Source organism: Phasianus colchicus, chromosome Z, assembly GCF_987193195.1.
Source record: "Phasianus colchicus chromosome Z, bPhaCol1.hap1.1, whole genome shotgun sequence".
Classification (NCBI taxonomy): Eukaryota; Metazoa; Chordata; class Aves; order Galliformes; family Phasianidae; genus Phasianus; species Phasianus colchicus.
In genome coordinates this window covers 75,248,399-75,263,327 of record NC_143476.1, presented here as the reverse complement: position 1 = coordinate 75,263,327, position 14,929 = coordinate 75,248,399, and the positions used below count along the sequence as shown (strand labels likewise).

Genomic DNA, 14,929 nt, shown 5'->3' with positions numbered 1-14,929 from the left:
TGATAAATGAATAATAAAACCTAATGACATCAGAGAATTCAACAACTCTTTAAAGAAGTGCAAATGAATGAATAAGAAAACAAGTAGAAGAGTCACTTGAAAAGCCTTCACTAAGACTGGCAGAAATCTGGAGCTGGTAGCATAGGAACATCTAATACATAATACCAACTATACATACTAAGGGCACTGCAGTTTTTTCTTAGCAGTTACTTTTGTGGGAGCAGAGTTCAGATTACAAACTCCTACAGTGAGCAGGACTCAAATGCAAATAAAATTCTTTATCAGTAGTTACCAAATAAAAGATTAAAAGACTCAGTGGTGAGATAGACTTTTCTACTGCTCACCCCTGTGTCTGTACCCACATTTTGCAGATCTTGTTGGTAAACCACTACAAGAAACAGCACATCACCACATAAAAAAATCTGCTATCATCTTAAGCACCATTAGAAAGAACCAGAAATGTAACCAACCCAACTTATCTAGATCTTACTTGAGAGAAAATAGCAGCTCTGCAGATCGTTGAATGAGATTATAGAATTGAGACACTTGTAGCACAGAATCTTACTATAAAATTTGAAAGCATTACACAATGCAACACTATGTAAAACATTTGGGTTTTTTTTTTCAGAAAACTCTTCCCACACTCATTTAAGTGCAAACATATTACTTTATCTTACAAAAGGGTCAGCTCTAGGTACCCCAAATTCACTCCCCATTCTCAAGATAATCTTGAGATTATTCACACACTGGAGGTTACCTCTGCAAGTAATTTTTTTTTGCCTGCAGGATCCTTAAGACATGATGACTTACAAGTTTTTATGGCTTTGTCCTGGCACTAAGTGACTGATACTTAGTGCCAGGACAGCTTCATACTGTGATCATACTGTGATATATGAAGACTCATATATTTCTGCAGCATAATACCTGATGTATTTTGCCATGTACATACAATTTTATAAAAGTCACATTGGTTGAGGACTCCCTAAATTAACTAGTTCTACCATGCTACTAAATTATTCTGTGATCTTGCACAGCAGATAGACAAAAATAAGCCTTTATTTTTGCACACAGTTGAGGCAGAAAAGATGACAATGGAAGCAGAGGGGAAAGTGAAATAGGCATTCAGAGCAGAAAAGGGTGTTAAGGGCAAGAAATAACATCAGGCTGAATAAAATTGAAAATGGGTAGCACAATAAGTATTAAGATCAGTAAATAATGCATGGCTAAACACTGCAAAGCAAATCTTAGATTTCCTAGACCATGCTAACTTCCATTTCCATGATCTGAGATTCCAGCTGCCACAGAGAATACTAGGCAGTTCAGAAGATCAGAAGATCATTCCATTCAAGGAAAGATAAAAAATCCCAACTTCTTCCAGTTAGCTTAATCATATCTCACTCTTCAACTCTTATTGCCATACACAGGACCCCATCTTGCCAAGACCCAATGCCAGAGCAGGAGTGACCACACCAATTGGCTAAGAATAACAGTAGCCCATAGTACCTTCTCTCAGAATTTACTGCATAATTAACAAGATTGCAGGGGGAGCCAGCAGTACATGGTGGCTACTTTGTGCAGTGCTTTGTGTTGTGGAGGACTGATCAGCTAGAGTTTGGGCACAGAACAAAGAGTTTGGGTGTTGCCCTCTTCAGGTATGAGTGAAGACTAAGAAAAAAAACTCTGAATATATGCCCACTGAAAGGATGGAGCTGTTTAGAGTGACGCTTATGCTGACATCCTCCAGAAATACAAAGAGAGGCAGGAGAAAATTTAGGTTCCCTGATTTTCTTTCCACACAGGAGAAATCCCAGAAAAAAAAAGGAAGCTCTGTTTCTGAGGCTGGCTGGTTTTGAAGCAAAGAGGATGCCTCCCAATTTCTAGGGAAGTGCTTCAATCAATGAGCCATTATATTAAAAAGTGCTGTTACCTGTGCTTCAAGAGCTTAAGTGTGGTCCATGTGAGTTGAAATTAGATATTCTTCTGGGTATATCTGATTCATATCCACATCTGTCACCTCTAAGCATTTGCCAACCTGTACTAAGGACAAGAGAAATGATCTTGTACCACATCATGGCTCAATGAGACTTTCTACATGCCAGTTCCCACTCCAGAATTTCCCCTGAGCAATTTTTCGAGCATGGTTGAGGGGGGTTGAGGAACTCCTGAGGAACATCCCACCAAACTAAGCCTGAAAGAGCTGCAGGCAGGATGGACAGGTGAGACAGGACTAGGTGGGAATGCTGCAGAGCTGCCCTGCCATCTTCATCTTCTTTGCACTGCGATACTGCTGTCCCTACCACAGTCCCAGGACTGTCCCAGCCTATGTTCTTTGCCTATCCCAGCAAGTCTCCAAAAATTTGTCAGAATTTGGCCAAAGATGTGGCCAGTAAGACACACTGGGGTTGGCTGAGTCTGAAGCAGCACTGCGCTCCTGCTGGCTGCCAGCTCTGCACCACTCTCCTGCCCTCCCTTCCCTTCCATGCCTCCTCAGCTCAGGCAACTGGAGGTTCTGTAAGGTGTAGAGCTGAGGCCTAAATTGGCATCCTGAAATGGTCCCCTAAAATTGTACTTATGTTCATCCAAAGCAGCACAAAAAGCAGCATGAATGAAAACTGAGCATAGTTACTGAGGAAACTCAGTATGAGATCAGAGATAAATGTTTGACACGGTCAGAATAGAGCAACCCATTGACCCATGCTTAATGCCCATGGGAAACTTCCTCAGAGTCAAAGGCTAGAAAGAGCATCTGGACTGATCTGTTCTTTATCTTGTACTGTGGTTTCTGCTGAGGGAGTGACTATATCTTGTGGGCAAGGTGGGGGAAAGAGCAGAACATTTTTTTCTTACATTTGTCAGACCTCTTGATACCCAATTGCTTATGCAGCAGAGGACCTAATAAAAAAATTGATAATGCACTCTACGGAGAAGGCATTTTTGTTCTGAGTTTTCTTCCCTCTATACAAAGAATACCAATATAATCTAAACTTGACCATAAATTAACTTACTGCCACAGCCAAAGAAGCCCAGCCAACTTGTTTGCCTTAGAAAAAATTTCAATTTTTCAGCCTCATTTAATGAATTAAAACCTGAAGAGTAGTATTTGAGTATGAAAATACTAAAGTGATTATCTGCGTGTCAATCTGATCTTTAATAACTATGCAGTCAAACCTAGGAGTAAGAGCTTGTAAAGAAAGCAGTCAGTTATTACCAAACAGAAGTCTAGATAGCATAGTCTTAGCTCTAACCATCAATATAAATGGAGTCTCTCAGGATTAGATACAGTGTATTTTCTTTAAGGCACTGCAGTGCAAATAGCTAAGAAGTTACAGGAAAATAACTTTAGAAATACCTAAGAGTTTTATAGATTGAAAGAAATACGAACAGATTACAGAAGATTTGTTTTCAGATAGTAGGCATAGAGTAGCCTGGAAATGTCTGGGAACATTTGGTATTCTGATTCCCAAATAGTTTTTCTTGAAAATAGATCAGATAAACATGATACTTTTCAAGCCTCTTCTTTTCTAGACAACACACCTCATATAGGAATATCTAAGGTTGAATCACTGTAGTGGTATGAGTTTAAGCAGATCTGACTTGTAGAACGCATGGTAAGACTTCCTATTAAAATGCTGTCAGCCCTTGGCATCTATTTACAAATGATAAGTGAAACAAGGGTATCTGTCACTTGACAGTATTGTGTGCAGGACAACACTGAAAAAAGGAGGTTAAGAGTGCTGATAGTTATTGGGGATATATGTGCACTTAGTTGGGAGAAAACTGAGAGGAAACTCAAAGCTTTGTATGGTTTTCAGTGCATGGATCTACTGCTATGTCACATAAGTAATCATGTCTCCAGTGTCCTACAGCAATCTCAAAGAGCTCTGCAATCTCTAAAAAAAGCTCCACTTCTACCTTCTTCAGAGAAATCACCAACAACTACCCTCTGCACAGATGGGAGGACAGTGGTAAATATTTGTCAGCTGTTTGGTCATATATGGGTAAAAAACACATCAAGCTGAGCCAACTGAGCTCAAAGATGTGACACAGCCAGCACACAAAAGCTTCCTGCAGACCGACTGCTATGAGGCTAAAGTCATCCAGAAACTTATCAGGCTGTGTGACAATGGATCTTTGATGAATACAGTCAGTTAACAGAATATCTGAAATTCCAGTTTAATATTGATGGAAGGAAGATATTGCTATAAGTGGGTAAATATTTGGAAAGGAAGGATTTGAGGACCTGTGCCTTTACAAGTCTCCAATAACGTTTATTTAGTTTTCAGAACTCAGTTCAGGTGCCTGAAACTAAGCATTCCATGACATCAGCCAGCATGGGTTCATGAAAGGCAGGCTGTGCTTGACCAACCTCATCTCCTTCTATGACTGTGTGACCAGATTGGTAGACGAGGGAAAGACTGTTGCTGTAGTCTACCTAGACTTCACCAAAGCCTTTGACACAGTCTCTCACAGTATTCTCCTGGGGAAACTGACTGCCTGTCCTGTGACCTGGACAGGTATACCCTTCTTTGGGTAAGGAACTGGCTAGAGGGTCATGCCCAGAGGGTAGTGGTTAATGGAGTGAAGTCCAGGTGGCGACCTGTTTCAAGTGGCGCCCCTCAGGGGTCAGTACTGGGGCCCATCTTGTTTAATATCTTTATTGATGACCTAGATGAAGGGATTGAGTGCACCCTCAGTAAGTTTGCAGATGACACCAAGTTGGGAGGTAGTGTTGATCTGCGTGAGGGTAGGGAGGCCCTTCAGAGGGATCTAGATAAGCTGGATCGCTGGGCTGAGGTGAATGGGATGAGCTTCAACAAGGCCAAGTGCCAGATCCTGCACTTTGGCCACAACAACCCCGTGCAGCATTATAGGCTTGAGCTGAGTGGCTGGATGACTACGAAGAGGAAAGGGACCTGGGGGTGTTGGTTGATGCTCAGACGAACATGAGCCAACAGTGTGCCCAGGTGGCCAAGAGGGCCAATGGAATCCTGGCCTGCATTAGAACTAGTGTGGCCAGCAGGAGTGGGGAGGTAATCATCCGCCTCTACTCAGCACTGGTGAGGCTGCATCTCAAGTATTGTGTTCAGTTTGGGGCCCCTCACTGCAAGGAAGATATTGGGGCCCTGGAGTGTGTCCAGAGAAGGGCAACGAAACTGGTGAGAGGTCTGGAGCACAAATCTTATGAGGAGCGGGTAAGGGAGCTGAGATTGTTTAGTCTGTAGAAGAAGAGGCTCAGAGGAGACCTCATTGCACTCTACGACTTCCTGAAGGAAGGTTGTGATGGGGAGGGTTTTGGCCTTTTCTCCCATGCAACAAACAAGACCCAAGGAAATGGCCGCAAGTTGTACCAGAGGAGATTTAGATTAGACATAAGGAAGAACTTAACTTTTTTTCTCAGAGAATGGTCAGGCACTGGAATGGCCTGCCAAGGGAGGTTTGTGGAGTCGCTGTGTCTGGCAGCGTTCAAGAGGCGTCTGGATCAGGAGCTGTGAGATACGGTTTAGTGGCTTGTGGTGGCAATGGTGATGGGAGTATGGATGGACTAGATGATCTTGCAGGTCCTTCCCAACCTTGTGATTCTATGATTCTGTGATTCTATAATTTCAGATATCATGTGTTTTCTTGTCACCTGCACAGGGCTTGGAGAAACGGTTAGACATCAGACATCAGACTGCTTAAAACACTTTAAATGGCATTAAACACTTCGCTGTAGACCACTAAACCACCCTGCACAGAAGCTCACCCAGTATAAAGGTAATAAGAAAAGATCAGATGCTGAAAGGAGCAAATATCAGATTCTTTGTCCATGAGGCATTCCTGAATAGTATAGATAACTTTCTAATGGGAAATGAGCTGGGATTCCTCTCTCCTCATTTCAGAGGTTAGAACCAGATCCACAAAAAAGGCATGTGCAGATGTCTCACTCAGATGCCTACTTGTGAGAAAGGCATATTTTCTCCTATTTCAGCCACTGGAGATCCAACTAATGAAATCAGCAGAGCTTCCAGAGTAATTCAGTTAAAGTAAACAGATCTCTAGCAACTGATCTGCTGAATATCTCTGTAAGATCCCTTCAACATACTGACTTCAGCAGGTAGACTTCAGCAATCAGCGTTTAAGATTAAACTGCAGACACTAAGGCATGTGAGCTGGGAACAGGATGGTATGGTCTCCCTTTGGTTATCAGACACCTGTGAGGTCTTTATCCTCTGGGTCCTCAAGCGGATTGCCCTGAGGTGTCTAGAAGGAACTAAAGATCTTCAAGTGAGCCAAAGAATCAAACTTACATTTATGTAAGATGAGTTCCACCGTGTAAGCAGACAGGCAGTGACTTGCAAGGTTTCACTTCAGCACTCATACTAGCACTCTGCTAATGCTACAGAGAGAACATGAAGAGGGAGATATTGTCTTCACACCACAACAGATGACATGATTTCTCATTCACACTTCTGCTGTGAGCTATATATTCAGGAAGGTCTTACTGTTTTTTCACAGTTACAGATGTCAAATGTCCTTAAGAGGAAAAATAAAACCCACATCCTTTTTGTTTAGATATATATGACAGAGTGAATAGGAGAGGACACCAGGCAGACACCATGGGTGTTTTTTTCGCTCTGTCCACCTCTGCTGCCATCATTCTCCTGATAATTCCTGGAGGTAAGTGCACAGTTTGATTCTTTTGAAGGTAAACACTGACATACGGAGTTCCATTTAAGCAGAATGTATTAGCATAAAGTAGCTGCAATTACTATTAAAGTTAAAATTACGATGTCTTTTTCTCTCTCTTTTTGTCTTTGATCTTTCATACAAACAAAATCATTTCTGAATAGATAATAATTAAAACTGCATGGAGGACAAACTGTTTGGAAGCGTTCAGAGAAATTAATATAGCCATTTTTGATCATTCACTCTGCAGGCATATACACAGATGATTCTCTTGATTTTCTGTTTTCTTGAAAAGCATGTTCATGTAATGTAACTTACCCTTTATTAGCCCAGTTGCTAAGGGTTCACACAAGACAGACACTGCACAACATGTATCTAGTGGCAAGTCTGGCTTTCTTACAATGAAAGCTGAGAAATTAACCACATCAGAGAACTTCAGGAAAATAAACCTGTGCAAGATCAATAACACTTAGGTTCTTTTTTTCCTCAACATTCATGCCACTCACCTTATTTTAATGCCACTGAAAGACACATAAGTGTAAAAAGTACTGCTGAGCACTTTTTAAAGCCTATCCTGAAGACTTGCATAGCAACATGTACATTCCTGTGTGTCTGTATATTTCATAATTATGTTAAATGTACTTTTCTAAGAGTTCACAGTGCTTTGCAGCCTAGCTGTGTGTATTGTGGCCTATTTTTATTTGTAGATTTGTGCGTGGATATCATTGGAGGACATGAAGTAACACCACACTCGAGACCATTTATGGCCATGCTCACAGGAGAACATTTTTGTGGAGGAGCTTTGATCAAACCAAACTGGGTGTTAACAGCCGCTCATTGCAATCTGTAAGTTGGTTCTCTAATTTGGAGATTAGTGAGCACCCAGTTTCCCTCTTCAAGAAGAAAACTCTGTGCCCCTGGTAGTCTAGTGCATTTAGCATTATCACGATCAAGTTTTAAAACTTACAGTGACAACCATGTTTTGGTGAGTAAAAAATAATATAAGAAGGTACACTGGTGTTCAGTGTTTCTGACGAGATATTTTACAAGTCACTAGTCACAGAAAAGCACAGAATAACAATGCTGAAATTGTGCATTTGGGGGAAAGACCTATGCCTGTTCTCTCAAACATTACACTTGGCCAGAGGATTGGCCAGTCTAGATAGCTGTTTATAAAACAGAATTTTATTCTATAAAAGACACAGAGTTCATTACAGAAAGAGACAATACATAATTATAAAGGAGCAAAAAATCCTGCAGATGATGGGAGACATTTAGGACCCCTACTTTACAAATTATGTTAGCTTCTTCCTGTCTGACTCAAGACATGGATGGCTCTATGGCCTTGCACGCTCCCCCTGCCAGGCAAGATGTGAGGTTTAAATCTCACGACCCACCCACTGCCTTTGTAAGGAGGACTGGAGCTGCTGCTGAGCCAGACCTCACACAGGCTCTGTCAACAGCCTGCTCAGGGCCAGAGAATCACTGATTGTGTATATCAGAGACTTGTAATCAGTTATTCTGCCACCATGCAAACAGAGAGATCACTGGAAGCTACTACAAAGAAAACACAAGTTCCAAAACCTGTGGAATCAGCAAATAGTGAACAGTGATCCTGAATGAGATCTCATTTAAGAAAAAGGTACATTACAAAATTAATTTAATATTGCTCAGGCAGCATTCATACAACTCTTCATAGCTGAATGAACAGCAGCAATTGCTTCCTCAGGGTTCTGGCTGCTGTAGAAAGAGGCAACTGAGGACCAGCCTGCACAGCTACTCAGACAAGCTTCACCATCCAGCTGTGGCAAACATCGAGCTCCCAAGAGAAACAGCAGGGGCAGCTTCTGAATCAAGGATCCAAACCCTGGCAGTCGCTGGGAGGGTGCAAGTAGAATAGCATCAATTGTGATTCACTTACACAATTTTTCTAAACTACTTGTGAAAACTGGATATTTTTCTACATTCTCCTAAATTATTGTTGCTTTACAGGCCTGAAAAAAGAGACTTAAAGCACCACCACAGCAAGGAATTATGGATTTACAGCAGGTGAATCTCACTAACAATGTTATCTTTCTTCTCAGGGAAGGAGGCAACGTTACTCTTGGAGCCCATTCACGGACAAAAAGGGAAAAAGAAAAACAGGTTATTAAGATTGCAAAAGAAATTCGCTACCCAGCCTACTGTCACAGAAAAAAGGAACATGACATTATGCTGCTGAAGGTAGATATTTACACACCACTGAAGGAATACACATCTCTTGTGATGCACTAGATTTTTCATTCTTGTGAGGAAAAGAGATGGGAGTTTCTGAGAACACTGTTTCTTGAATGATGTAGACTGGTCTGCAAATCTAGCTGACTGAGAAATTGGGGATGCACTGCAGACCAAGGCACTCAACAATTCCTGTAATATATACTAGTACTAGCAGTAGAAAAACTCTGCAGGTTGGCTGAACTTATCTGGATTTTCAATGAAATACTAAATATTCACAGAAAGAAGCATATTTCAGATGTAAAAATAATTTGGTTAAAAAACATAATATTTTAACTGAAAGATAGCTCCACTAAGAATTTATAACTTCTCTGATTCTCATAGTTGCCAGCGTCAATTATTGCTGCTTTTTTGTCCTAGGAAAAAAGGCTTAGATTCCCTATGTATAGATATCTCGCAATGCTTGTGGGAGCCACAGAAAAGAATCTTGCTCTTTTGGGTGCAAATATTTCAGCAGTTGAATGGATTTTCATTGCAAAGTGGATATTCATAAGGTTATTCCTACCTTATCACACTCATTACATAAATTCCATCACAAACACAAATATCAAAAAAGGTTTGCAGTAATCCCTCATTTACACAGTGGAAAAGATCCAATGATTAACATGCAGAGATCTCTGTCAGATTCTCTGTCATAAAAATTATTTTCGTTATCTTCTACAGCTTAAGAAAAGAGCAAAAATTAATAACGCTGTGAAAGTCATTCCCCTGCCTACCTCTGGTGATGATCTCAAACCAGGAACAACTTGTAGAGTAGCAGGATGGGGAAAAACTATGAATTACATGAAAAAATTGTCTGATACCCTGAGAGAAGTTAACGTCACTGTCATCAGTAGAAAAACCTGCAATGACAAGAAACATTACAAAAACAATCCTCGTATAACAAATAATATGATATGCGCAGGATCTAAGAGAGGACAAAAGGACTCGTGTCAAGTAAGTAGTTTTTACAAACATGGTATCTTCCTATCTAGAGTTCAAGAAGGAATAATACCAGAACAGAGTGAATTTACTAGGGTTTCTTCTTCTAATCCTTAAAATAAAATAAACCTGGATTTTCACTTTCAAAAATACCAGATGTATATTAGCACTGATATAGATTCATTTTGCGTAACTCACAAGCAGAAGGTCACACTAAAGTCTTTTTTTCATTATTATTTTTTGTTAATGATAAACTTTTTTTTTCTGGAGGAGGGGGTGGTGGGAAGGAAGAGGGAAAAAAAAGGCATTGTTTACGTATTTATTTCTACCATGTTACTGGAGTAAGTTTCACGTAAGGGACAAATTTTGTAGTTTTTGTCAATCCGAATGACAATTTTTGTCCTTTTTTTCAGGGGGATTCAGGTGGACCTTTAATATGCAATAATGTGATGAAAGGCATCACTTCTTTTGGGAAAAAAAAGAGATGTGGCGTTCCTGATGGTCCTGGTGTCTACACTCTAATCACAAACCAGTACCTTCAGTGGATAAGGAAAACCATAGGCGGAGACTTACAGACTGGGTTTTGACCAAACTATTTCCTACTTGGTGATTGTGCAACAAAATCTAGCTTTGAAACATTATGCACTCTGCTAGAACAGCTTTTGTAGTTCACAGAGCTATGGAGTCCATTTGTGACTCAAGCTTTCAGCTTCCTTATGCTGCACATTCAAACTGAGCTTTACATAGATGAGCATTTCTTACCAAGTGTCAAATCAAATCAAAGTGTAATTTCTACCTTTCATTTATCTGAAGCCTCTGCATGTCAACTCTTCATGTAATCTGCATTAAATAAAAGAAATAGCAATAAAATCTATTGCTCAAAGTTGTCAGTTTATGTGGTACACTGTCTGTTGCAATATAAATATTCCATGCCAATAATGTTTGAATATGCAAGACACTTAAAGAATGCACCAAGATCAGCAACATTATATTAAAGAAAAAAAGAATGAGAATGAGAAAAAGAGAAGGGATAGAAAAACAGTGAAAAGCTGAGAAGTGACAGAAAGTGTCTCAGCTGGAGTATCAACTTGAATTGAGTGCTCTTTGCATTACAAGGGGAAAAAAAAAAAAAAAGGAAAAAGAAATACATTTGTAGACTCATAGAATCATTAAGGTCAGTCCTATTATTCCATAGGTTTTTTGTTTTTGCATTACAAACAGCATTTTTTTCATATTAATACTCCAGCTGAGACACCTTCATGGTTCCACTTCTGCCACTGGGCAGTGGAATTTTTAAGTGCTTCAACAACCACTTGTCAAACAGCAAACAGATCTATTGTGAAAAATGTCTCCCCCACCTCTGTATTAACAGTATTGGGTATTTTCAATGTCGTGAATGCCTCAAAAAGGAGGTAGTTTTATTTTGTTTCTTTGGCATTTCTAAATTGGAAATAGGTATCAAGTAAAAGAAAGTGGTCAGCATTCACAAGGTGCATAAATATAGCATGATTTCAATTAAAAAGTATCTCTTCATAATGAATAATTGAACATAATTTATAAACATATGGGAAAATATGGATTAAAATACAACTGCTTTCACCTGATATCCAGTTACTGAGCAAGGAGAGGGCCTAGTCTATAGGATCCTTGAAAGTTTTGATGCTGAACACCTTTTTTAATATTTTCTGTCCACTATGATGTTACACAGTCAGAACTTTTAACATTCCTGATTGTTATTTCTAAAGAGTAATTACATATGTTTAATTTATGGACTGAACACATAAACAGGTGCACAAGCACAAGCAAAGGAGAACAAGCACATAAGCAAAGCAAAGCAGAGAGGAGGATTCTTGGCCAGTGAAGACTGCATCAGAAAAACTAACAGGACAGCTGGCTCACTGACTTACTAACACCCAAAGTGGTGACTTTATTTCTGTTTTAAACACCTAGCAAATGAGTAAAACAACTGAGAATTTTTCTATTCCCTTGTCATGCAAACTACCAAATTCTTAGTTTGGAAAGAATTGGTTCTAAAATCCTTCAGAAAACAATAAGTCTTTACAAGTCTTGTGAAAAATCTGCAGCTGATCTTCAAAACAATCAATCATCCAGGGCTATTTCACTCTCCCCACTGACTAGTCTCACTTTATTAGTTTACTCTTTGTCCAATTTTTCACTCTCCATCTTCCATTCTGCTATTGCATGTTCATCTTATTGCTTCCTCTGCCCAAGTCTGGAAGTCATAACCAGCAAAGCTGAATACAGCTCCAGCACTACTGGAGGGAGCCCATGCAAGTTTAGGTAACAGAGAATCTCAGTAGAAATTAAGATCACATGTATCAGCTAGATTAAGTGTGGACATCAGTCAATTACATTTTGACATCTAGCATGCAACAATGTCTACTCACTGTGAACCAGGAAGTGAACAGGCTTATGTTTATACAGCATTAAGTAAAGCAGTGTAATATTTATCTGAATAGCATCAAGTCAGATTGTGTAGCCTCAGGAGTGCATTTATGTGCAGAACAAAGGCATTTCCTAATAGAAGTTTCTATAGTCTATTTCATTGCATCACATTCAGATAACCACTTCATTATATGTCAGTGAAGTTTTTCCTCTTCTAAAAATAATTTTTGTTCTGATTCTGATCTTTGTCTGAAACTAGCCTGGGTCTGAACAGGAGTCAGCATCAGGCAAAGTATCACCAGCAGAAAAAGAGAGGGGATCCTTCCCATTAACTCAACATTGATAAGATCATCTCTAGAATGCTGTGTCCAGTGATGTCCTACACTACAGTAGTCCAATGGAGGGCCACCAAGATGATGAAGGGTGTGCAGCAATTTTCCTATGAAGAGAGAGAGCTGGGACTGCTCTTTCCAGAAAATAGAAGGCTCAGGGGATTTCACCAATGTCTGTAAATACCTAAAGGGAGGGTATGAAGAGGATGAGGTTGGGCTCCTTTTAGCATGCCAGTGCCAGTACAAGAGGCAATGGGCACAAACTGAAACACCAGAAGTTCCTTCTGAAAATCAGTAAGTATTTATTTGCTTACTGCAGATAAATAATGCAAGTCATGGAGAACTGGTCCAGGCTACCCAGTGAGAGGCCCCCTCCTTGGACATCTTCAAAACCTGATTGGACATTGTTCTATGGACCCTGCTCTGGCAGCCCTGCTTATGTAGAATTGGACATACACCCAGGGGCCTTTGCCTACTTCAGCAATTCTGTGATTCTGTGAACCATAGACTAGGCACGTAGCACACAATGAGCTAAAAATACACCATGTTATACAAGGAGGATGTCAAGACCTCACATTTTGCCCAGGCCCTCATATATTAAGACTTTAGCACAGGCACAATGAGACAACTACACATGAACATTGATTGATTTTCAGTATTTGTACTTTCTATGTCTGCAAGTATTCAGCAACGGTACCTATAAAGCTCAGTGAAGCAGAAGCATGCCACTCAAGTCCTCAGATTCCTATTAGGAAAGATAGATGCTGGTGATACAGAAGAAATTGACTAGAAAAGGCATGTAATTATATGCTTAATTTGACTACAGATTAAACATAGACTGGAATTTAAATATATGTTTAAATGTTTTCTAAGATGTGGTCATAAAATAGGGCTACAGTGCACACATACAGAATTTCATGGGCTATTGGGTAGTCCTGCAGAAATAAGCAACTTCTCCCTCTGTCAGATATTGTGTTGAAATACTTCTGGGGCCAATATAGCTTCACAACTCAATAATGAACTTGGATAATTAAGTACTAAGCAATTCTCAGTTTGAAAACAAGTGGGTTTTTTTTTGTTTTTGTTTTTGTTTTATTTCAACAGATAAACATCGCAAAAAAAAACGCCTAACTTCAGTGTTGACTAGCTCCTTCTCCACCACAGTCCTCCACCCTCTTTTCTTTTATTTGGCAAACCAACATTTATGTACCATCCAAGAACAGAAAGAATTTCTGGGGCAATTCCTGAAATACATGAGTAAAGAACTCCATAGAATTCCACAGCTTTTCTCCCAATCAAAAGAAAGAAAATGTTTTTTTATCACTAAAAAAAAAACAACCTTTAAGATTGCATAAAACACTATTTTGAATATTTAAGCTGGTCTATTTTAATTATTTTAAGTTAAATAATTGGTCAAATATTACAAGATACATTAGGAGATAGGCTCGGTGTAAGTTATATCCCATTCTTAGGCATCAGCTTCTTCATAGTAATTTCAAAATTGATTATCACTGTTCTCATTTTCTAACCTTTTCCGAAGATGATATAAGGTGACCACAGAAAGGTTAACTTGGTGGCAGATTTATTGTAAATTAGTAACTTGTCAGATAAAAAAGATGGGTGGTCTCAACCTGCCAGACCTAAAATTAGTGATCATCTGACTTACAAATATCAGATAAGGTTTTTAAAATGATGAGAACTAAAGACAAGAGAGTTTCACATTCACTTTCAGAAACGTCTGTGCCCCTGTTAATGTTGCTTCTTTTTTCAATCATTTGGCCAACGGCTTATTTTTCCATTGACATTGATCTACCCCCCTTACATCCCATTTTCTCACAATTCAGCTACAAGACAGACACTAAATACATTTCAACTGGGAAAAAACCCTAATGAGCTTCTGAACTCACTGGGCTTTTAAGACACAAATGCAAGAGTGAATCCTTTCCTCTCTTCATTCCCAATAATGAAATCAAAGCTCCAGAGACTCTTATGGCTAAAATATGGCTTGCAATAGCTCTACAGAATTGTATTTAAGTAGCATCTGAAGACCAAATCTGACGTCCTTTCTTAGCTGTTGACAGTACATAGGCATTTTGCAGAAAATTCCTATTAAAGTCCAAGAGATGTGGCATTACGTAAAATTCATAGAAGAGTGACAGCTGCCAAATCTATGGACACCCAGAACTAAATTGCTACCCTTAAGGGATAAAAAATTAACTCTGCGCTTCACTGACTATGCCTGTCTGGTTTATTAACAAGTTGATTACAAAACTCTAGATATTAATAGAATTATTGTGCAGTTATTTGTATTTCCAAACATCTGACAAACA

The 14,929-nt window shown here is 39.4% G+C and overlaps 1 protein-coding gene across 1 annotated transcript; it reads left to right on the top strand.

Annotated features, from left to right (window-relative positions):
- The first annotated feature begins 6,549 nt into the window (after positions 1-6,549).
- Positions 6,550-10,731, top strand: GZMA (granzyme A). The gene is made up of 5 exons (XM_090131046.1): positions 6,550-6,657; positions 7,374-7,512; positions 8,751-8,889; positions 9,604-9,876; positions 10,275-10,731. The coding sequence occupies exons 1-5, from the start codon at positions 6,597-6,599 to the stop codon at positions 10,446-10,448; spliced, it is 786 nt and encodes a 261-aa protein (XP_089987172.1). The 5' UTR covers positions 6,550-6,596; the 3' UTR covers positions 10,449-10,731.
- Positions 10,732-14,929: the final 4,198 nt, after the last annotated feature.

Bases quoted from the DNA above. Each gene is read 5' to 3' on its own strand.
- GZMA (XM_090131046.1), top strand. From the start codon at position 6,597: ATGGGTGTTTTTTTCGCTCTGTCCACCTCTGCTGCCATCATTCTCCTG. The intron at 6,658-7,373 runs GTAAGTGCACAG...TTTTATTTGTAG, and splicing joins TCTCCTGATAATTCCTGGAG to ATTTGTGCGTGGATATCATT. The intron at 8,890-9,603 runs GTAGATATTTAC...TATCTTCTACAG, and splicing joins ATGACATTATGCTGCTGAAG to CTTAAGAAAAGAGCAAAAAT.